The 22,733-nt window shown below is 41.9% G+C and overlaps 1 protein-coding gene across 13 annotated transcripts in view; it reads right to left on the reverse strand.

The window, feature by feature from the left end:
* Positions 1-242: 242 nt before the first annotated feature.
* svila (supervillin a) overlaps positions 243-22,733 on the reverse strand; it is a 49,653-nt gene continuing 27,162 nt past the window's right edge. For 6 of the 13 annotated variants that reach the window (XM_080305904.1, XM_080305903.1, XM_080305902.1 and 3 more), the window contains 26 exons: positions 22,301-22,433; positions 19,785-19,838; positions 18,192-18,263; positions 17,601-17,657; positions 16,115-16,280; positions 15,526-15,609; positions 14,637-14,723; positions 13,928-14,105; positions 13,661-13,833; positions 12,721-12,876; positions 11,601-11,737; positions 10,754-10,898; positions 10,529-10,674; positions 10,189-10,364; positions 9,780-9,933; positions 9,387-9,666; positions 7,312-7,466; positions 7,073-7,178; positions 6,762-6,969; positions 6,549-6,682; positions 4,650-4,805; positions 3,026-3,169; positions 2,739-2,860; positions 2,471-2,626; positions 1,334-1,354; positions 243-1,017 (listed from right to left, as the gene is read on the reverse strand). In XM_080305904.1, the coding sequence (XP_080162030.1) occupies positions 931-1,017; positions 1,334-1,354; positions 2,471-2,626; positions 2,739-2,860; positions 3,026-3,169; positions 4,650-4,805; positions 6,549-6,682; positions 6,762-6,969; positions 7,073-7,178; positions 7,312-7,466; positions 9,387-9,666; positions 9,780-9,933; positions 10,189-10,364; positions 10,529-10,674; positions 10,754-10,898; positions 11,601-11,737; positions 12,721-12,876; positions 13,661-13,833; positions 13,928-14,105; positions 14,637-14,723; positions 15,526-15,609; positions 16,115-16,280; positions 17,601-17,657; positions 18,192-18,263; positions 19,785-19,838; positions 22,301-22,433 (3,487 nt within the window). In that variant the 3' untranslated portion in view covers positions 243-930. The remainder of the gene's footprint in view (positions 1,018-1,333; positions 1,355-2,470; positions 2,627-2,738; positions 2,861-3,025; positions 3,170-4,649; positions 4,806-6,548; positions 6,683-6,761; positions 6,970-7,072; positions 7,179-7,311; positions 7,467-9,386; positions 9,667-9,779; positions 9,934-10,188; positions 10,365-10,528; positions 10,675-10,753; positions 10,899-11,600; positions 11,738-12,720; positions 12,877-13,660; positions 13,834-13,927; positions 14,106-14,636; positions 14,724-15,525; positions 15,610-16,114; positions 16,281-17,600; positions 17,658-18,191; positions 18,264-19,784; positions 19,839-22,300; positions 22,434-22,733) is intronic. The other 7 variants (XM_080305905.1, XM_080305894.1, XM_080305895.1 and 4 more) reach the window with 6 other exon arrangements.

Consider the following 22,733-nt stretch of genomic DNA (forward strand, 5'->3'; position numbering starts at 1 on the left):
ATGTCAATGAACCTCATGGGAGTAGGTCAGATCTTACACAGACAAATGGATAAATCAGAACTTTAATGTTTACGCGAGACAAATCATTTTCACTATCAAAGAAGGACATGGCCACTGCGACATCAGCCGCGTGAGTTGAGGATCACTCCAAAAACACAAGGGTTTGACAGGAAACTGGAGTGCATGTAGTGTCTGTTTGGTCAGCTGAAAAAGATGAAAGAAAAATGAAAAAACCCAGAATGTTCAGATATCAAACTTTCCAGGTTTATTTCTAGAATACATCTTTATATCACAAAACAGTCTCCAAAATGCAGACTAGGATCTGTATATAAACTGTACAAAGCAAGGCACTATACACTGAAAGAATTAAAAATCAAACATTTCATCATCATCCTTTGTTTGCCTTTAATCAGGTCTGTATCTGTCCCACAGTAATGACACCGTCATTCATATCAAGAGCTTCATTTGATCAGTAAACAGCAAATGGTGATCTGTACAGCTGGAACATGAGACACAAACCTCTGCAACATTTATTATACACTTTATTTTGTTAGGTTTTCAATATCTGTTGAGATTTTTCTTTTTTTTTTTTAAAAACATTCTACATGGATGTAATATAAATATAATTTATTTTTAATGCACAGACATACATAGCAGAGAGTATCATGTGGAGGGAGTTCAGCAGGCTGACAGACCTGCCGACACCAACATGGCTGCAAGGCTGACAGTGTAAGGTGCTCCTGCTCAAAGTACACAAGTACATACATTAACAGAGTGGGAATTTACATGACTACCATTAAAACATGCATCCACTCACAATCCTCTCCTACAACCAAAACACTGGAGTATCTTTTCCCCACACATCCAGGCAGCCCCACCCTTGGAGTCTGAGTTTTCTGATGACATCAGCAGCGCCCAGTTTTTCATCATTCAGAAAAGTCCTTTGGCTTTCTTCAAGTTCATCTGCTTCCAGCCGGGCAGAGCGCCGAACTCCTCTTTGCTCATCTCCAGGGCTCTCTGTGGGATCAGTCACACTCAGAATCAAACAGACACGACGCTCTGCTGCACACACTGATCGCAAACTCAAAGTACTCAGTCCTGTAGCCTGCACTGTGAGTGACAAACATCTGAACACATTCATGCATCAGTGAAGTTAAAGACGCATTCGATTTTCCAAAGTGCTCACAACTCCAGGATTCAGTTCACACGCGTGTGAGTTGTGAGTGAACAGCCTGTAACCAAACATGCTATAGTAGAAACACGGTGTTAGAAAGGAGAGAAAATGGGTGACAATGCTGAACAAGGAGTGAACATCCCAAATCAGACAACTCACCTTCCCATAAGCCCCCACACCCTGGAGGGTGGAATCAGTGAAACAGGTAAGTTCATGAAGGGACAAAAGGAGCGAAACATGACACCATTAAAAACAAATGGAAGAAGTTGGAGAGTCAGAAGGAATGAAAGGAGGAATAAACAAGAGAAAAATCGTTAAAAAACAAACAGAAGTGAGAAGTAACGTTTGACTCATCCAGCTGTTTGAAAAAAGTCAAACTACACGCTGGCTGCAAAGATGCATGACCTCAGCTGAGAGTCACAGATAAGGAAAAGACAAACAGAGAGGATAAGATGGAGAATCAAAAGGTGCAACAGCAGTACTCATGCTCTGGGGAAGGTTGCTAACATTCTGGGTCATTAAACCAAACCAATGACTTGAAAGACAATTTCCCTGAAGTGCTGACTGAGCTGCAAAATTAGGAGGCGATCCTGTCTTGGTTCACCACAACAAGCAACTACTTAATGTACTGTATGCAGCACTTCAGTAGAGGTTGTACTACCTGTTGTTGCCTATGTATGAATGAACTTAAAACAACTTAAAAACAAAAAAACTGAGGTTCCTTCCTGGTGCTTCCTCACCTCCTATGACAGATTTTCTGGAAAATTAAAAGGCCGCTCCTTCCCTAAGTGCCTGTCTTGTGCTCTCTTACAGTGTTTTACAGTAGTGAATACTAACATTTAGTATTCTAAAACTAGACTACAGTCGATGTAGTCAATCTATGTTGTGACCGGCACAACAGAGTCCAGAGAAACTCTATGAGGACACAAACTTATGTGGCTTCAGAGCGGTTAGCTCGTAATGCCCAAGTTACCAGGTAAATTAATGCTGACCATCATTAGCTGGAGGGAAGCTAGAGCTAATAAAGCCCTTCTGGCCAAATTTAAAAGTGGAGGGCTGACATCAGCAAGTAATTTGATTCATGGTGGTGACCTAAATCGACCCAAGGCTGTTGTTCTTCTGACTGAAATAAGCCAACTAACTCACAAGCCAACACAGACCAACTTTACAAAAAAAGATTGTTGTCAGCTTAGTTGGAAAATGTTTTCTTAGAGACTTTTTGACAAGTCATTTATCAGTTCTAAAACGAAGCAACCTTTAAATAAATCACGGGCTCTTCACACTGGACATTTTTACCTGGAAGTCCTCATCAGACAAGTAGACCTCCAGGCGGAGGGGATCCACTCCCTCAGGCAGCGGCCGAGCTAGGAGATCGGCCAGCGGATATGTGGTCTTACAGAGCCGGGCCAACACATCCTCCACCAGAATAATCTGATGATAAATTTCTGCCTCCTAGAAACCAAAACAATACAACATAATTTTTTTGAGCTGATATCCAGACGGACCTGTATGCGAGTCTTTGACTTGTGCACTATTTGCTTCATATGTTGATATTAGTACGCACCCTCTCAGTGATCTCAGCGATGTCCTCTCTGTGCTCCCAGCTGGGGAACATGTTTGTGAAGGTGAGTGGCTCCAGACCAGCGTGGATCAAATATGCTTTGGGAGGCTTCTTCTCATTCTTTTCTGAGGAGAAAACGCAAGAAATGCATTTTAAAACAAGCAAACATCCTTCATTAACAACCAAGATTTCATTTATTTATCTGGGTTCCAAGATCCTGGGGTTGGTTTAGCAAAAGTGTCCACAACTACTGGATGGGTTGTATATTTATTAGGAAGAAAGTGGAATACCTCTGCAGTACTGCAGAACCGTCTCCATGGCACACTTCCTGTCCGAGTCCCAGCGGATTCGGGCCGAGCCAGTGCTTTCACTGTCCTGAGGCCACCAGCCCTGCCACAGGTACACCTCATGGTGGTTGTCCACCAGGAACAGGGCTGATAAATAGGTGGAAAAAAAAAGAAAAAAAAAGACGATCACATCTGGTATGCTTCGTTGTCAGATTTTCAAGTGTTCAGTTAAGTGGTCATTTTTGTTCAGTGCAGCGCTGGACATGACTGATGGATTTGTCCTAACAGTTGAAAACCTAGACCTGCTGGTTCTGGTGAAAACTCTCAGCACACACTAAAGTTGTCATTCCTAGCATTCATTTCAATGTCTCATTATGGGATGTGCCTCAATCTGTATCCCTTCACGAGCATTTATGTCCTCATGCAACTCTTGATTGGCTGGTGATTGCAATGACCATGTTGGACAGAACCATCCACCAACTAGCGTGCACCACTACGCTGTTATTATTCAAACAACTCTTCTTGTTTTGGATCATCTCCCAACCGAGGGCTAAACAGGCTAGTTAGCTTAACTCTCTACAGACAGCTGCATGGTAAGGTAGTTTAAAATGCCAGGCATCACATACAGTCCTCCTTGTTATCACTCCAGCTAGCAGTGACTGAACCCTCTTTCCTCTGGGCTCAACTGTGCGTTGGAACAAAGTATCGAGTAAAGACACCAGGGCTGCTTGTTTTGCTTGAAAAGTCTCCAGCGATGGTACGCTTCTGCTCCAAGTGTAGCCTCAAGCAATGCTCAGGTCTGTGCCCTTACTGCTACTACTGAGATAAGCTTTTCTGGCAAAAACAAACAGCAATAATACAGAGAGAACCCCAACAAGAAGACAACCTCCTTTGAGCAAGCACTTCGCAACAGTAGGAAGGAAAAACTCCCTTTTAACAGGAAGAAACATCTGTCAGAATCAGGCTCACAGGGGAACAGCCATCTGCTGTAACCAACTGGGGGTGAGGGGAGGACGACAGGAAAAAAGATACAAAAAAGACAAAAGAAGTGCTTACCCTGAATAATGACTGCATAGTAGTGCAAGCTACTTAATGGTAGTTGGTTATTGTGGTCACCAACCAATCAGCAGCCAATTAAAGGAGATAAATGGTTTATTTGAACCATGCAAGGAGTCACACCCCATAGTGAGGGGTCTCATGCATCTCATTCTGAGAACTGGAGTTATGGAAGTAACTTTAAGTTATAGGGAAGTGATTCTGGCAGACATTACAAACATTTAATCCTTAATCACACCGCCCTTTGAGATTCTACTTCTTTTTCAATTATTAAAAATATCTGGTCTTCTCTGCTGAGTTTAGCTGAATTTCTAAAGCTGTTTTCATATTAAAAATACTTTATCAACCATGTCCAAAGTGCGACCCTTACTTGTAGCACTCTGGATGCAGCTGATGACATCAGCAAACTTAAAATCTCGAGCACAAGTTAATTGTCACATCCCTCAATAGACAACTACATTTAGAAAGTTGTTGTTCAGCCTGAAAACCTGTTTCAAGAAAACTCTGGACTTGTGTTAAGAGATTAAAGCTGCTTCAAAATGAGTGCAGACACCGTGTGTGTCTACTGTACCTGGTTGGGAAGCTGCATACAGGTCCTCCTGTAGGAAGGGCATGGAGTTGACCTGCTTGGGATCTCTGGCGGGATAGAGAAATTCCACAGCTGCAAACTCTCCTGAACTGCTGCTCAGCTGGTACAGATGAGGTGTGAAATTAAATCTGCCTGGATCTGAGGGTCAGAGGGAGAAACAGACAACGAAATGACAAATTTACAGCTGAAAAAAGTTAAAAGAATTAATACGTACAGTTACTGAAGTGCTGTGTTTTTGTTGTATACTGTACTAATACACAGAGCTTAAATATGTTTTTTCTACCACAATCTAAAATCTGAATTATATGAACAGCTGTGAAATCACAGTAATTCGTGTGGTTTTTTGTTTTTTTTAAATAGCTGGATACATTCAATGGTTTTTGCTTTTGAAAATTTTTTAAACAAATATATTAGTCAAAAAATAAATGGATAAAAGGAATACTTTGAAATCACATCAGATTTGATCATATCCCGATATAACCTAGGTTACGTATTAGGAACAAAAGGATGCCACATCCTTTGATGGAAACGAAAATTACAACATCAAACTACATACAGCTGAAATCAAAGACAGCCTGAAAACAACTCAAAAATGGCACTCAGTAGTTTGTATGACTCCTACATGCTAGTATGCATGCCTGACAACGTTGGAGCATGTGGCTAATAAGACAATGGATGGTGTCCTGGGGGATCTCCTCCCAGATCTGGCCCAGCCTCTCACTGAGCTCCTGGACAGCCCGAGTTCAATCTGGTGGCGTTAGATAGACCACAACATAACGTCCCACAGATGTTCTATTGGATTTAGGTCAGGCGAGCGTGGGGGCCAGTCAATGGTGTCAATTCCTTTATCCTCCAGGAACTGCCTGCTTACTCTCACCACATGATGCCCAGGACTACCTGCACCAACGCAAGAATCTAATCCTGATACTTAATAGCAGCCAGAGTGCCGTTGCCATTTTGTTACCGTTTTATGGTATCATGTGACAAGAAGATGATTTCATGGCCACAATAAATGTCATATTTAACAATATTATCCGTAGCCTCCATCAGAACAGGACAATAAAGAAACAATATTATGTGAGGCTGCAGTGTTTGGACTTGCAGGCACAGATGAAAAAAATAAGTCCATGGATCTGCATTAAGTGTTTAGCTTGTGATATTTTCTTAACATCAAAAAAAGATGACTTCCAGTTTTTATTATTACAGAATGACATGCATTTTTGGAGGTTTGATGTAAAATAATTCTGCTCTCTTACACAAATTAAATTCTTCCCAAAGCTTCCCAGATCTGGATCCGTATCATCTGTGCACATTATTATGTCGTTTATACTTTTCTAAGTATTAAAACTGCTATAGATCAAGATTTGCACTTGACTGCTGAAATTACTCTTTTTTTTTTTTTTGGTCGTACTAAGTAATAAAAGCCATCGGTTAATTAAAAACACTAAAAATATCTTTCAGGGGAATAACCTCTGAACAGATATGATATTTACTAGTTCAGTGAAGATGAATATTGAGTTCATGTGCTCAGTAATTCCAGGAGCAAATCAGCATTTTTGCCTTTAATAATTTATTTACTGATGTTTTAGAGGTCCCTTAGAGGTAATCAGGAACAAATTTTGGGCTTAAAAGACTGAAAATCTAATCTCTGTCGTCATGAGTTGAAAAAGCATTATATATTATAATGCTATTCTGCATTATTTTATGCTAAAGTGTGATTTAAAATCCTGCTTTGAACACTGACCACCACAGCTTAAGCTTAGAATATCATATTTACTAGTGATACTATTCAGAAATGCCTGAAATGAGTGAAGTACTTTCTCTACAATTGTGAATGCAGGACTTTTACTTGGAAAGGAGAATTTTGACAAGTGTTCCCACCTTGCAGCATGCAGTCGTAGGCTTTCCTGTCCCGCCTCCCGAGGGCTTCCCAGAAGCCCGTGGGCTCTGCTCCCTCATCACATTCCTGGATGGTGACCTTGCTGCTGCTGTGAAGGCCGGCTTCCAAAGGACAACTGCAAAAAAACAGAGTGTGTCAGACTACGTGGTCACAACTGAACTCCTGACAAGTGGAAAACAGAGGTTTGCACTCACTGTTCTTTGATCTTATTGGCAGCAGTGCGCGCCACCTCCCGCGTGTGCACCTGAGACTTGCAGCCATGCCACAGGTAGATGAGGGCCTGGCTGATGCTCAGCAGCACCATGGAGACTCTTGAGCGCAGGCTGCTGCAGTGACAGGCGACCTCCAGCAGATGGCCCTCTACCTCCACCTCCCCACGCACACAGTACAGACGCCAATCATCTGAGACAAAGAGGGCAGATGAACGGAAGTGAACGAGATGGCCAAGTTATTTGGAGGTGTTTAAAACAAAGAAGTTAAAAGCTGTCCACTGTAGTAGGCTTACTCTGCGAATTTTCCTCCTCCTCTTCCCTCTTTCCTGAGTGGATGACCATCCCTCCCTTGAAGCACTGCAGGAAACATGGAGGCTCCTTTCCCTGCTGGACTTGAACCTAAAAAAACCCCAAAAAAAACAAAAGATGTCAAAGCAATCATACTCCCATAAAATGAAAGTGTAGACTAAGAAAGGCAGGAAACAAATTTCTATTCCATGCAAACTTGGTCTTTCAGACGCTCTTGTTGTACCTGTGCTCCACGCTCTTCATCCAGCTCCACCGTCATGAGTGCTGATGTTCCTTTCTCGCTGACGGTGGAGTTGCGGCCCTGCCAGAAGAAGTAGCAGCACTTTTCCTTCCCCGCTCCTGTCGTCTTCAGCTGCTCCGGGTTCTGTCTCTTCCCAACTGTAAGGGAGACATTCATCTGAGGTCTGTGTCTGCACACGGCCACAAAACCATGATTCATGAACATACATGCTGCTCCTCAGTGTCCTAGTAGATGCACCTGTGATATAAATGTGGATATCCTAGGTCCTCTGACCTTGAGGTTAAAGTCATCAGGATTCAAACTCGCCTGAGAATTTTAGTAGATCCATCTACGGTATGAATTAAAAAAAAAATCCTGTTCAAGTTATGAAGATCCGAAATGATTGTCATCTCTGAGCTGATGAGAGGTTTTTGTATCTGCAGGCATGAAGCTGGTGTGTGACTCAATGAACAAACGAGCTCTCTAATAAATCAATAAATGTCTGATCTGCTTCGAACTTGGCAAGCTTTCTGCAGAGTCCAATTTTAGGTCATTTGGGTAATGTGTGGTCTCAATCTTTTCAATGTTGCTAGGCAATAACCACAAAGAATATAGCAGATTATGTAACAGAATAACAAGTCAAATTTAAATGTCTGTTTCTGTATCGATTTTTTAGTCGGTGCCCTTTTCCAAAACTCTTTGACAGAGACCTGGTGCTCATGAATCGACATCTGGGGGGAATTCCACAACAGCAATGATACCGCTGGAAGTACAACTTCCAGGAGAACAAAGCTTCTTAAAACCCTGTTCTGAGGCAAAGGCTGCCAAGCAGCCTTTAATCAGATGTGGCTGGTGATTTTATACATCTGGTTTTTATGTCTTGGTGGACGTTTAAATTAGAGTTCATTTAGATGCTGCTTCAACATAACCGCTCAAATATGCTTCTGAGGTATTTCAAGAAGGCTGCGCAGCAGTGAGACTGATTTATAGACATTTGATCAAAGCCGAAGATATCACAGACTGACTGTCACATAATTCTTCTGATCTTGGAATAGAGTATAGACCATAGTTAGACCCACCTACAAAGCACAGACTGATTGTATGAGAGATTAAGACCATCACCTTTGCTACTGCTTATATTCTGAAAAAGGTCCCTATAAACAAACTAAATCTCATACCATTCTCACATGCTAACGGCACGTTAGTGTGGAATTTTGGATGTAGCTTACACGATAATATTAGTAATAATATACAAGTAGTATTACAGAATTGACAGAACAGAATTTGAGTATTGGGAAAAAACAGTAGTGTACCACACCATGGCACCAGACACAGCACTACTCAATTAAAACACAGCAGACAGGTCCAGCATAACCACTGATTTTCTGTGGCTGTCTAAAACTGATCACAGCAGTGGTGAAACCAACTCTTTCTTTCCTCCTTGTACTCTCCCCCTCTTGTATTCTAACAAGCATTTAGTTTGTCTAATCTGTAACATAAAACTGGAGTTTGTGGTATTCTGCTTCACAAGTCAAGAGCAGCGGCAGGAGCTGAGCCAGCTTCACTGAATCTGCAGACATTTGGCTGCGTGGTACATAACTGATTTCACCAACAGTCCTCCCCAAAGGTGTACTTTGGTGTTCTTGGAAGTACTCTGAGTCAGAGAGGATGTGCTATGTGGTTAAATTGGCCTAGATCTGCAGTAACAGACATAAAATCAAGGATCCTGTGGTTCTGTGGTTTAGGTAAACTGGAAATAAATGTATCAGTATTGTAGTCAATACTACAACTCACTCAATAAGACAACTTTTAGCAGTGGAAAAAGCAAAACATTATGTGCAAACTCTGCATACAAATGAAGAAATTATAACAAACATGACTGATATACTGTCTCCACAACTCCATCTGCTGGCCGGTTTGAATGATTGACTCTTCTAAACACATCCCTGCACAAGTGGTAGATTGGACACAATCTACACAAACAAGTCTGTTTTGACTAAAGTGGTCCTTTAGGAATGCAGTTCATCAACTACTGCAAAATTACAAGGTTTACATGAATATATGTGCTCAGTACGCACCAGCAGTGCTGACCATGTATTTCCACTTCACTACATAGGTGTCACCCTCGTGGAACTGGCCAATGCTCTGGCGCGGCAGGCGGCTGTAGTCGAACTCCAGGATGTGCCAGACCTCCACTGCCAGAGTGCTGATCTCGTAGCTGCGCCACTCCTCTGCCTCCACCAGGCCGTAGCCCCGGCCCACATTGAAGCCATCCAGAATGGTGCAGACGGGTGTCTGATGGAGGGTCAGCATCAGTGAGGTATTGCACGCACTGGGCTGATCACGGGTGGGCTGCTCCTGGTGGGGATTGAAGTAGAAGAAAGAAATAAGTGTGCTGAATCTGCTGAAGCATGTTACTCCCACAAAAACAAAAAATGAGGATGTAGGTAGAATAAAGTGTTTGCTGATACCTTTTGATCAGTACTGTGATCGCTGCTGTTTTTTGTAGGACTGGGAGTTTTCCTGGAGTCGCTCCAGTCCAGGAACTTTTCTTTGAACAGGGTGGTCTCATTGTGTTGAGTCAGTCTGCCAAACACTGCCCAGTCAGGGCGACCCTGGCCTTTTCTACATGCGAAGCGGACACAGTGTATAGTGCATTATTATTAAAACCAATGAAGATGCCTGAAACACACTCCTGCAATGTCAGTTAATTTCTGAGGCCTTACTTAGACCAGAAAGTAAAAGAGAAAACATGACCATCTCTTCAAAGCTCTCTGCACAAAGGGCAAAAACACCATGTGTATGCAGACTTCCTGTGATTGACATTCTCAATATCTGTACATAACCATGCATCTAAGCTGTAGTATGGTGTTTCCATACTTGGGTATGAGTGGGTTACACTCTCCTGGGTCCAGTGGGTTGATGTCACAGTTTGTATAATCAAAGGTGCCATTCCACAAGTGCTTCGCCAGCTGGAAAGCCACCTTCCTCTGCGCCAAAGTCACTTCCTTCCCGTGCCAAATGTACATCTCACTGCCAAAGTCAAAAACCAGAACCTGCAGAAAACAGAACGTGGTGTTTTCTCCAGAGCATTTATATCACCACTAGAGGGAGCCAAAAGTCATTTTAAATCTTACATGCTTGCACATGATTTTAAAACTTTATTTTAGATTTGAGATGGATTTACAGTTTGCAACAGTTTTAACTTAATTTGTCTCACCTCCTTAGGATTGAGCAGACAACAGCGAGGCATCTTGGCCCAAAAATCATCATCTGGGACCAGTTTGTCATCCATCAGGCGATAAATGCAGTTGGTCTCCACAATGGCGCCCTCGTACAGCTCATCTTCATCTGGCGTTCCTGCAGCTGCAAGAGCAAACATGGAGGCATTGGATTTCATCTTATTGAAACAGTTTCTTGGAGTTTTTCACATTTGAATCCTTACACTGATAACTCGACTGCCCCCCCAGGATCTTCCAGAACTCCTTGACAGCATGGTTTGTGTTAATGCCCTCTTCAATGACTTGGACATAGTTGGCTCGACAACCCAAATCTCTTTTGCTCTGGATGAAATTGGCCAACTCTGAAGCCTGAAAGAGAGACACACACACACACACACACACACACACACACACACACACACACACACACACACACACACACACACACACACACACAAAATAAAAAAAGTAGACACTTCCATCTTAACAAGTATATTTATCTCATTTCTAGTCAAAATTTATCTCATTACACTTAAAATAAGACAAAATCAGCTACAAAGCAACATTCCAGTAAGATATAGAAACTTCTTCACTCGGTGAATCTTGAAACGAGAGAAAAACTAGAGGATTTTCACTTGTTCCATTGGCAGATTTTTTCCGCTTATTTCAATGTAAAATATCTTGTATTAACACACGAAATAACTGTTAGAATATAAAGTACCAAAGTTTATGAAGTGAACTAGAACAACCCCATGAAAGCTGTGGACACCGGCTCACAACAGTCCTTTGTGTCAGATTTAGGTCACTAGTTTATTCAGCTAAAAGGTCATCAGAACACACACACACACACACCTTCCTGAGCTATGCCACTGTAGCTTCCTCCTAACACTGTTTACATCCTGCACTTGAAGCCCGTCCCACATGCAGCAGTGAGACCCTTATACCACATGATTTCAGTTCTTAGAGGGCTGTAAATTCCCAAACAGTAAGTATACTGTACTCAAATCTAAGCATACCAACAATAAGCCGTTTTGTAATCACTGCTTTGCAGCGCTCTGAGTCGTAACCCACCTTGCTCTTCTCAATAACATTGGCAAACTCTCCGATCCAGATGAAGCAGTGTTGTGGCGTGATGAGCAGGAAACAGTCGCCGCTATTCAGGGAGGATGCTCGCGGCTCCACCAGTCGGGTCTGGATGTGCCGGCGGCCTGGTTTCACACAGACAGGTAGTCAGATCGTCACATTGTTGTACTTGCAGTAACAGGGCAAGCATCTGCGAGTCTCACCACTTCATCAAGTATGTTATCTACATTAACTTCTAATTTTCCTGCAAATAAATAAGGGCAGCAAAACAAATATTTGTTAGAGTTTTGTGATTTTAGGACACTTTTGGCTTCTACCATCTACCAACCATCAGGTTGGGACAGCTAACCTCCAAACAAAACAGTAACCCCAGTGTTGAGGATTTACTCTGCATTACAGACAGCAGGCTTTAGAGGAGTGGATCAGCCTGGGGCAGTGTGAGGCACCCTGGTGAGAATGATTTGGAACCACAGCTGTCACCAACAGACATAAGGAGGAGATGCACAGACATGCTCTCATCTCCAGTTTTAGATATCCTCCGGTCCTCTGGAAAGGACACTCTTGAAGAAGCATCCTCCAGAGCTTTGTGTGAACTGGTTTTTGTTTTTCCGTTCCTTAAACGATTAATTGTAGCAGCTGCTACAGACTCACTGACTGCAATTTAAAAATACTGAGCACACACAGTTTATTAACTTGTTATTCGGTACTACAAATTATTGCCTGGAATTTTTTTTCCACTTTACACTAGCTGCACTGTTTTTATTGTATTTTATTATTTTTCTTTGGCAAAATAACATTCAGCAGGCAGCACAGAGTTTAGCATCTTAGCAAGATGCTGCTAGATTTAAATGTGGGATTAATGGAAATAAACCTGCATGAGTGCTAAGCCTAAAATGTGAACCTGAATTAAAACATTGCAGAATCACAGCACATTAATCAAAGAATTTCTGAAAAACTGCAAAAACCAAAGAGCTATTGTCCTCGCTTTTAACAAAAGTATTCAAATATGGTGCAGTGGACTGAATAAAAAGAAAAGTAGAATTATTCCTGTTGTGAGGGTAGGTGTTTCTTTACATTTAGTGCAGTGTTTCCAGTATCTTTAACTGACCTTTGACCTGCAACAGCATTAGTTTCTTGTAAGGCACAGCGCTGTTGTTGGACATCTGCTCTGAGATGTTGACGCTGCGCAGGTTGACACTGCTGAAGTTCTCCTTGCTGGCCAGACCGGCGAGAGCCACTTCAGAGAAACCAGAGTTCTTATTCACTGCAGGAAAAAGAGCAGAGCACAGAGAACTGACATTAGACTGCAAGAAATACACACAACAATTTTAATTTATTACTCTTCATTCTTATACAGCAAAGACACATCCACCCAGTACACACAGCCATGACCACAAAGCTCTACTGTGTCTCACTACAGCAGGTACTAAAGGTTTAATGCTATGAGAGGAGGTGAAGGAGGATGTTACACATCAAAGAGTGTGGGTTCTTGTCTTCACAGTCAAAACAAGCTGCTGTGCACGTGTAGCTCGTAAACAAAGCTGACTTTTCCGAGGACTGCTCAGCACAATAACAGGAAAGGGACACGCATGCAGGTCTGCTCACATCCCAAAGCGGTGTGCGTGGGTTCATTCAAAGCAAGTGGAGAAGCTTTTAGAGTGCATGATACAAGTGAGCCTTTCTATATGAGAGTGATGCTATATTGCCCTCTTTTTCCATAGAAACACTGACTCAATTGGTCAATACATCTCTCTGTCAATATAAGGGGCAAGATATTTGCATTTGCTGATAACATGAATGCACACATCACAGGGAAGAAGAGAGAAGAGATTTTTGGCCTCTTTGTGCATCTGTCAATTTCACCAGCCTCCCACAACACGGCACAGTTTGACATGCAGGGTAAAGTAGGAATGGCAGTGTCCAATGCGCCTGGCAACAACCGCAGGAATGATAAATTACAACAACCTGTTGGTGCTTGGACAAATAGAGCATCGTCAAGGAGACTGTATATTATTTTAAACAGCTGCTCCTCATCCATCCTCACTCACTCTTCTCAGCCTTCATCCTTTTGCTCTCCAGCAGGCCGATGTTGAGCCTCTGCTCCGTGTACTCGTGTCTGATGTCCTCCCTGGCAGCCAGCATCTTTAGAGGGTTCCTGGATGACTGGACGTTACGTGCTGGGCGCACCGCCCGCTTGTGCTGTACCATCTCTGAGGTCAGCCTGCAGAGAGGTCAGCGGTAAAGGGTCACAGTTAACAGGAACAAGTCTCACCCTCAGTGATGAGTCAAAACCACATCAGGCATCGAGAGCTTACTTTGGCACCTGGGGACCGAAGATGGCATCAAAGTCGTCATCTATCTCCAGCTTGTTGGTGACGGAAGGAAGTTCCTCCACTTGGCGGTAGAACTTGGAAAAAGTTTCGTCTTCGAGGGTCATCACTTCCTTTACCTTCTTTTCCGTCACTGTGATGGTTGCTTCTGGCAGTCCAGACACTGAGGACAGACAGAAAGAAGCGACTCTTTAAAAACCACAAAAATACAGAAAATGGAAATTATTCACTTTCTTTGTGACTTTTAACTGGTGTTTTAACAAGCCCCACTAATAACAACCAACCATTCTGTGTGAGGGCTTTATCTAACACATAATTACACAAATTGACTTTCATTTATCTTAGGTGTCTAACATGATGCTATAGACACAGTCCGCAGTACATGGTTTAGCTGTGGCCTACTGTCTTCTATTACAGGTTGCATGCTGACCTGCACGGGATGAATATGGATCAGATTGTCACACAAGCCCACTCAGAAACGTCCGAGTGAAAAGATCAAAGTTTACCTGGTTCTTCAATATTTAAAAAGAACAGTTTTGCAGCAGCTCCATGTCAAATGTTGCTTTTGTAGAAAATAGTTTGATATCACTTGTATCGTCTAATGATATCAAGAAAAGATAGTTTCTGCAGCTATCAGCTTCCATACCTACATGTAAGCAGGCACCATTAATACTCGTGTCTGTGAAGGACTCACTTTTATTGTTGAGCTTGCCCAGGAATGACTCCAATTTATCCAGCTTCATGTCTGACTCCAGGTTCAGATCTGGCATGGCCTTGATTTCTGCACACGCACACACACACGCGCACGCACACACACGCGCACACACACACACACACACACGCGCACGCACACACACGCGCACACACACACACACGCGCACGCACACACACGCGCACACACACACACACGCGCACGCACACACACGCGCACACACACACACACACACACACACACACACACACGCACGACAGAGCCAACAAAGTGTTTGATTTTAGGTGAAAAGGAAAGCAACATGAGGTTCTGCTCATACATGTCACGACTAATGTTGCTTCTGTTGACTGAATAATGAGTATAATGGAAAGTTACAGTCACAATGCCGTAAATCTAAACATGGTCACAAGCACTTCCAAGGCCTCCAAATGTGAACTCTTCAGCACTTCAGACTCATGCACATTAGTCCAGGTGATTGCCTTCCCCTGGGCTACGTTCTATTAGGCTTTACAAGCCAATAGAAGTCTCACAGCAACACGAGTCACATTAGTGTTGGTGATATTGGTGGTTTGGATGAGCGGCGTGATAAATGGCAAAAAAGACAAAAAGAGTAAACCTTCAGTATCAGACATCTGTTCCATGTCTTTGGAAAGAAAAGCAAAAACAGAATAACACAAAAGTATACATTTAGCACCTACGCAACATGAGCTCAGAGGCTAACGAGGTAACAAAGTCGCGTCATTAATTTAAATCGGATTTAAGCAATGGCTGAACTCTTAAAGTCCTGAAAAACCCTCCTGAAACCATCTGTTAACATGAAAGCAGGGTGACATGCTCTAACAGGGAAACACAGAAATGAAGTGCAACTGACCATCCTGTGGTTTAGAGATGGCAATGCTGCCATTCTTGGGTTTGGACGGCACAGGATTCTGAAGAGCAGCAGGGGAGGCCAGACCTGCAGCAACAGAGACGTACATATACATGTGATGACTCAGGTACAATCTGAAGGGGAAGGGCTGTTTGTGATTTTAGTAAAAACACAAATTCATTTGTTTTCATAGTTTCACAGGCAGATGCAGTACTATCAGTTTGTAGGTTCACACAGAAAGCAACAGGTGTGGGTGTCTTTGCATGTGTTGTATGTTACAGAGCTCTGGAATAATAAGCAGGAATAGTTAATGAAACTGTCCATTGTTTGCCACGTCAGGGTAAGTGCACAGCTAATGCGGAAAGCTCCAACCATTAAATCATTTCTGCTTCAGCGAAGGCCTTGGAGCAGCTCCTCTGGCCTGATGGAGGGAAAACGAGAGTCATTCTCCCCAAGCTGCTAGCTGTGGAGCAAGCTTTTTTTAAGCATTCAGGACACAGAGCTGAGGCTGACGTTAACTCTTTATTGCTCTGCAGCAGTGCATAACAAGCACAGGTATGCCAGTGGAAAGTGAGCGTTTTTGCCCTCTGACCTTTCTTCACCATGCGTGCAGCCACAGTGAACTGGGTCGAGTCATTGGCAGCTCCGTGGCCTTTAGACTTCCAGGATTCCTCTCGGGCCACGATCAGCTGCTTCCTCTCCTCAATGGACATGTGAGCCTCGATGCTCTCAGACTCCATCTCTGCCTCTGCTAACCTCTGAGAAAAGAGGGAGGACAAGTCAGTGTCAAGTGTAAGAGAACACTTCTCAGGTGCCTTACTGCATCATTTGTAATGTGCGATGCATTCCAGGGAGCATTTTGTGAATGGGTAACCCATCACATCCCTGCATTTATTTAAATGTCCTTCATAAAAGTGCTTGCTATACAAACTCAAAGCCCACAGGACAAATATGGCCCTTTACAAATTGTCATGTGGCCACAAAATCTTTTAAGACTATTTATAAATTTTACCCTGCTTAGCTGAAGCTGCACAACGATCATTAAGCACCACATTTGGAGTCACACGCCAAATTAAACAGCGTTTCCTGTACTTTCATGGAAGTAAACAGACTGTTGATAACAAGGTCAGAAAGTCTCCAGAGACGTGGGAGACCGAATGCTTCTCGGCATCGACCCACGGATCCATTTGCTGAGATATAAACTCAGTTTTCTATTCTGCACGCCAGCAGAGGTTTGGAGTTGTAGAGGCGCTGCAGAAAGCTGCTGAACTGTAACGCAAAATATGTGTTGGATCCAAATGGCAATGAAGAAGGACGAAAACTGCAGAGAAGCTGCAGTTTATTCACAGCTTTCAGGCGTTTATGCACAGAAACTTGATGCCAGAAGATTCGACTGTACAGTGCAGCTAACTTGCTCTGTTAAAGCTGTAATGTAAAGACAATGATTTTATAAACACCTCCAGTCTCCTAGTAGCTGTAATATTCAGGCTTTTGATTAACGCTGTGGTCAGCAGGGCTGTGAGGTGAGGAAGCGAGGTTGTTGGGCTAAATGGCACGTCCATTAAGTTAACTTTGTATGGACTTCTTAATGCCTGGATGTGGGTTTTATCTGGACAAAAATCAACAACATTTTGGGGAAATGCCAGATGTGATTCTCATTTTTGAGTGTGGCCTTTGAGTTTGACACTGTTCAAACTGCACTCATCACTAAAATCTACCCATCAAAATGGACACAGTACTGTATCTTTTGCAGTCTGTGTGTTTAAATGTTTCCCACATTCATAAACAACAAAGTGCCCAAATACACAAAGAGTACACACAGAGAAAATGAGAAAATCTTTGCCTCACACAGCGCTAAAGTCATTCACCTCTATTTGAACAATATTAAGAAATGACACATGACTGTGTGGGTGTTTAAAGTAACTCGTGACAGTAAAATGGAAGAAGTCTATTGAATATAGCAGACTGCAACTCATGGTGCTGGAGCTTTGATTGCTGTGTTTGTGTGGAGGCTGCCAGCGGTGAGTGGGAGGGGGAGGAATTGCCCAGAAAGCTGTGTATAGCTTCGAAAGGGTCACCTTTCGTCTCCAGGGGTGTTTTTCATCCACCTGCACGGGTCTGCGAGATCTGATGGCCTTCACAACCAGAGGGATGGATGAGGAAGGTAAGAAAAGATGAGGATTATGGATGAAAAGACGGAAGAAAAGATCCAAGCTCTGCACAAGCACGAGAAGCTGCAGGGGCTGCCATGCTGGCCCTGTGCTGATAACGATGTGCGACTTATATCAATATCAGTGTGCTAGTGCCTGAATGGTTTTGCCTCCCATACACCGCAGTGGATTTTAAATCAAAAAGTGCAGACTTCAGCTCTAATTCACCAATTACCAGTTCATTAATTAACCATTAAGGACATTTTTATACAGTCTCAGTTTTTCAGAAACTCAAAAGTAAATGGTGGTGTACAGAGGCAAAAATTAAAGAAATTCCACCACTGTCCAAATATTTCTGAACCTCAGAATGAACACATTAATAATGCATATTAACCACAGTGATGTGGCTAAGGAGCAAAGTTGTAGAATAGGGTTTGTAATGTGTGAGTTTAGTGAAGCAGGTGTGTGAGCAAGTACAACAAGCAATGCAAGGCAGCAAGACCTGTTGACACGTCCTACCTGGCTGGCTGATTCGGTTGCATTGTAAGGAGGCTCAGGAGGAGTAGAGAAAGTAGCAGCAAACACTGGCTCCTATGGAAGCCACAGAAATAGGAAATGTACACATACACATGAAGGGGATGATCAGGAGTATAGCAGCTGCAGGAGTGTCGCTGGGATTTTAGAAACACTGGCATCATGCGAAACAAGGCTTTAATGTATCAGTTTTCTAGTTACATGTAGTGTGAGACTCTTTGCAAAAACAACTGTACAATGAACTCTGCAGCTCTGGAGATTTTTCAACGGGTTTCAGGAAATAACAAGTTGTGTCACAGACGAGGCATTGGGATGATCTCAGTTTGGGGTTAGAGGCTCCAAACTTACAACAGAAAGTCTTCATTCCAGATGACCAACAAGGGAGGGGCTGATGAGGAGCTTGACTTGCATTAGTAAGTAAAGGTCAGGGTATTCTAGCCTGTGTCATATTGAGGGGAGTGTAACAATAAAAGAAAGAGATGATCTAATTTAAAGTGCAGTTCAGTTACTTTGCAGAAACCTTGTTTTGCTGTAACATTACAACAAAATGCAACAGCAGTTATTTAGACTCAAACCTGTCGGGTATGTTATCCACCACTACCATTCATTCAGTCTGGTTCAAGTGTTGTGGGTGAGCATTGTGTATAAGACAATCTGATCTCATTTGGTTGAATGGTTCTCATTAATTACCAAAACGCTGTTGCCTCAGTAGTGTTTCCCCAAGATGTACAGCTGCCTGCTCTACTCTGTATGTGCACAATCATGCTCGCTTAGCTGGTTAACTTCACAGTGAGGGTTTAAAAAAAGATTCACAATATGGTTCTCATGGACATCTTGTTTACTTTTTCCACTGATGTACCATAAGCTGAATTTAAAGAATTATGTCATGTTTGTGTTTTTACCATTTAAAAATTTTCCCGTTAGTGGTTATTGATGGTTTTCCTCACTTTTAATCATTTATATTCTTTCTTGTTACTTGTATCCACCAATGAAACAAACACATTGTGCAAACAATACACATTAATAATAAATTAATAAAAAAAATCCCTGCAGCCACATTAATATGCAAAGCCACAGCCCTGAACCACTGGAACAGAGATGAAACTGGAAGCAGATTGAAGCACGCCAAACTGACTCTTGAGATTTTAGACCAACTTTCAGACAAATCTTACGCCACAAGAAACATTTGTCATAAATGTGAGTCGATTAGAGAAGCAGAGGTTGCGTGCCAAAGTCAATATGATAAATGGGAAATTTTTAACTCAATTAAATTAGATTCATAGTGTAACAGGAAATTCTAACACAATTATAAATCTGAAACCTGATGAGCAGTGGTGGGATGAGGAACACAGCATAATTACAACAATCAGAATGATTATTAATACAATTTGTCTTTAAGACACACCCACACGCAGTTCCACCACCAGTACCACCACAAACAGACACACAAACGTAGCTCTGTGTGTTCCACCAAGGCTAAGAGTTTTCAACAGGAAACAAAGTTAAAGATGGAAAAATGAAAACTAAATGCATTTGACACATACGTGCACACACGTTTGGTTTCTGCACGGGCCTTACCCAAAGCTGGTCGGACACAGCAAACTCGTCAATCATCATCATCGCTTCATCATCCTACAGACGAGCAGCCAAAGAAAAAGGTACAGTTCCCAGCATTCATTTCACACACAGGCCAAAGCACATTACTCCCGCTCCCTGTGAGTCTTTACAGATTCTATACTCCAGGTATGACATTTATCACGCGGGCGAATGGTTAATTTCTAGGTAAATATCAAGTTTGTAGTATGTGTAAAGTAAAAAGAAACAAAGTCCATCAAAAAGCAAAGTTGTCCAAACAGCCTTTATTCTGCTCTACTTGCCGTTTTTCTCTGACTCGGTTCTGTATCTGCATTATCTGTAGTTTTGCACTTCTTCGATTCAAAACAGGAAACCTGATGAATCATGTCTACTCGCTCGGATGAATTGGAGGATGGAAACAAGATGAAAAACATCAACTGCCCTTCCCCTTGACCTGGACCCAGCCATCACTTCAAATTGATTAGGTCTTGAAAGATTTCCCTGATTTGATTAAGACATATCTTTAAAAAAAAAACCAAAACAAAAAACCCCCCAGAAAAAGCTCCTCAATCAGTGTGTCTGATTGCACACGATGAATCAAAGCTACGTAGGTAAAGTACTTCCTGACCTTAAACAAACTACTAACCCAAAATGAAAATATGTATGTGTAAAGCTGTCGAGCTGAGCAAACCTTGATAAGCTGCTGGAAACAAAAACAGCTGTGCCACGGCAGCTGAATATGTCTAAACAGAGAGGTGCGTGTCCTGTGCCTGACCTAACCCTTCCTTCAAAAACAGAAACGCAGTCAACATGCAGAGGAAAGAAATCAGGTTTATTTTTTTATTTTAAAAAAGAAAAAGTAAAGGACATGCAAACAGAGACAAACAGAAGAGTGAAAGTTTACATGTAACATGCAGTTAACTAGAAACAAAGGCCTAGCATGACTAAACACAGAGGCTACATTTTACAGTTCAGTTAGTACAACACTCACATGTAGCTGACAGTTTGAATACTTTTCAACTCTCAGAGAAAAGTTAAACTCTACAAAGTGCTCTCAGCTTTTCTCTGGAGGGGAAAGCCATCTCAGTATGTGAGTCATTCAGGCAACAAATAGGATTAAAATCCAACTTAATTAAGCTTCTTTAATATTCATAACAAGTATAAAACATACATGAGGCAAAACTTCAAAATTTGGAAGTCAAAGGCTGCAAATACTCATGTTCAATCATGTGTTCCAAGTTTTTATGAGTGACTGGCTACTGTTTCCAAGATGCTCAAGTTTTTTACATTCTACATTTATATACACACACCCTTCAAATGAGATTAAATCCTGACTGATTAATTTTCACGTTTGTTCTATTAATATTTTATCGTCATAATGCAAAATAAAACTCTTAAACAGCAGGATTATTCTATGTCAACTCCCCCCAAAACTTATTTAGAGACTTGAGATATCCATTTCAAGTACCAGGTATACTATCACAAGTACAGTTATGTATAGTTTATTACATGGCTACATGTAGTAATACATTCATTCGAGCGGGGCTAAATGAATCAGAATTAAGTGAACAGCTTAGGAAGAGTGGCCCTATGAATATTATAGCCTGCGTGCTTTCACTTTTGCTACTCCAGAAATGATTCATCACAACGCAAAACTGCATTTGTGATTGTCAGCCTTGGGATTATATTACTATTATATAAATAGGGTTTCACTATTTATTAGAAATCTGATAAGCTAAAATGTTGGGATAACGTAAAAGTTACCCAAGTATTTGAACTGCGTGCGTTTAATTTCACTGCATTTATGCATTTTCGGCCTAAAATCAAATTGGATTTTAAAGGTTTGACGTATGAAAAAATTAGTATACTAAAAAGAAAGGAAAGGAAAGAAAAAAATGTTCATGATTGAATAGTGGCAGCCGCAGGCTTCCATATTTAGGAAATAAAAACAGCATGCCCCATGAAGTATTGTGTGACTGATCCAGACACCACAGTATGTATTCTACTGCCAGGATGGAAGACATGCAGATTATCTCTTGATACAGTCCAAGAACAAAAACATGCAACAGCTGCTTGAGACAGAACAGAGAAAAGAGAAAAAGATCAAAAGACGCAGACAAAAACACGACCTCTCTGTTTAGAGATATTGAAAATTGTTACCATGTTCCTTGTAGCTCTGTTCTACAGAAGTGATTGTTTAAAGGGTATCAGTCTTTGATCAGATTTTTCTTTCTGTACACGTCAGCAATAGAAGATCGAGAACACCTACTGAGCGGCATGATCTCAGAGGCTGACACATTAAATACTTGCTTTCATAATGCTACACAGTCGATCAAATCAAATTAACCAACTCACTGCATCACTTCTGCATTCAGGTCTTGTGGACACAAAGTAGCAGAGTCAGTCATGAATGCATGCTGCTATGACTACGTGCAAAAACATGAGCGATACAAGGGACAACCTCAGGCTTCTCTGTTGACGTGCTAATTCAGCAGTGGGTGCTCACGTCAGGTGGTTACCTTCTTCTTGAAGCTCTGCTCCACCTCCCAGAGTTGAGCATTCTGCTCTGCTGCAGCAATCTTCACCACATCCTGCTTCTTATTGATCCTGTTCCTCCAGTCCTCCTCGCCACTCTTCTTTAACAAGGCGACTCTGAGTGGGGAAAGGGAGAGGATCATGAGCTGTAGCATACAAATAAATGGTATATGGACTAATTCTTATATAGCGCTTTTCTACTCTCCCGGAGTACTCAAAGCGCTCATAATAATAAATAATGTTTTTCAGTTGAGTTTTTTGTAGTTAGAGGACACTTTTCAAAACAAAAAAAACCCGCAACAAATCCTTATTTTGGCTAGGCTTTCAAATTTAATCCAGAGCATTTATGGAAAACTTGAGCAATTTGTTTAAGAGGTGAGTTTTATGAAGATGATTTTGAGACACTTTGTCAAACGT

The sequence above is a fragment of the Astatotilapia calliptera genome, chromosome 9 (assembly GCF_964374335.1).
Source record: "Astatotilapia calliptera chromosome 9, fAstCal68.1, whole genome shotgun sequence".
NCBI classification, from domain to species: domain Eukaryota; kingdom Metazoa; phylum Chordata; class Actinopteri; order Cichliformes; family Cichlidae; genus Astatotilapia; species Astatotilapia calliptera.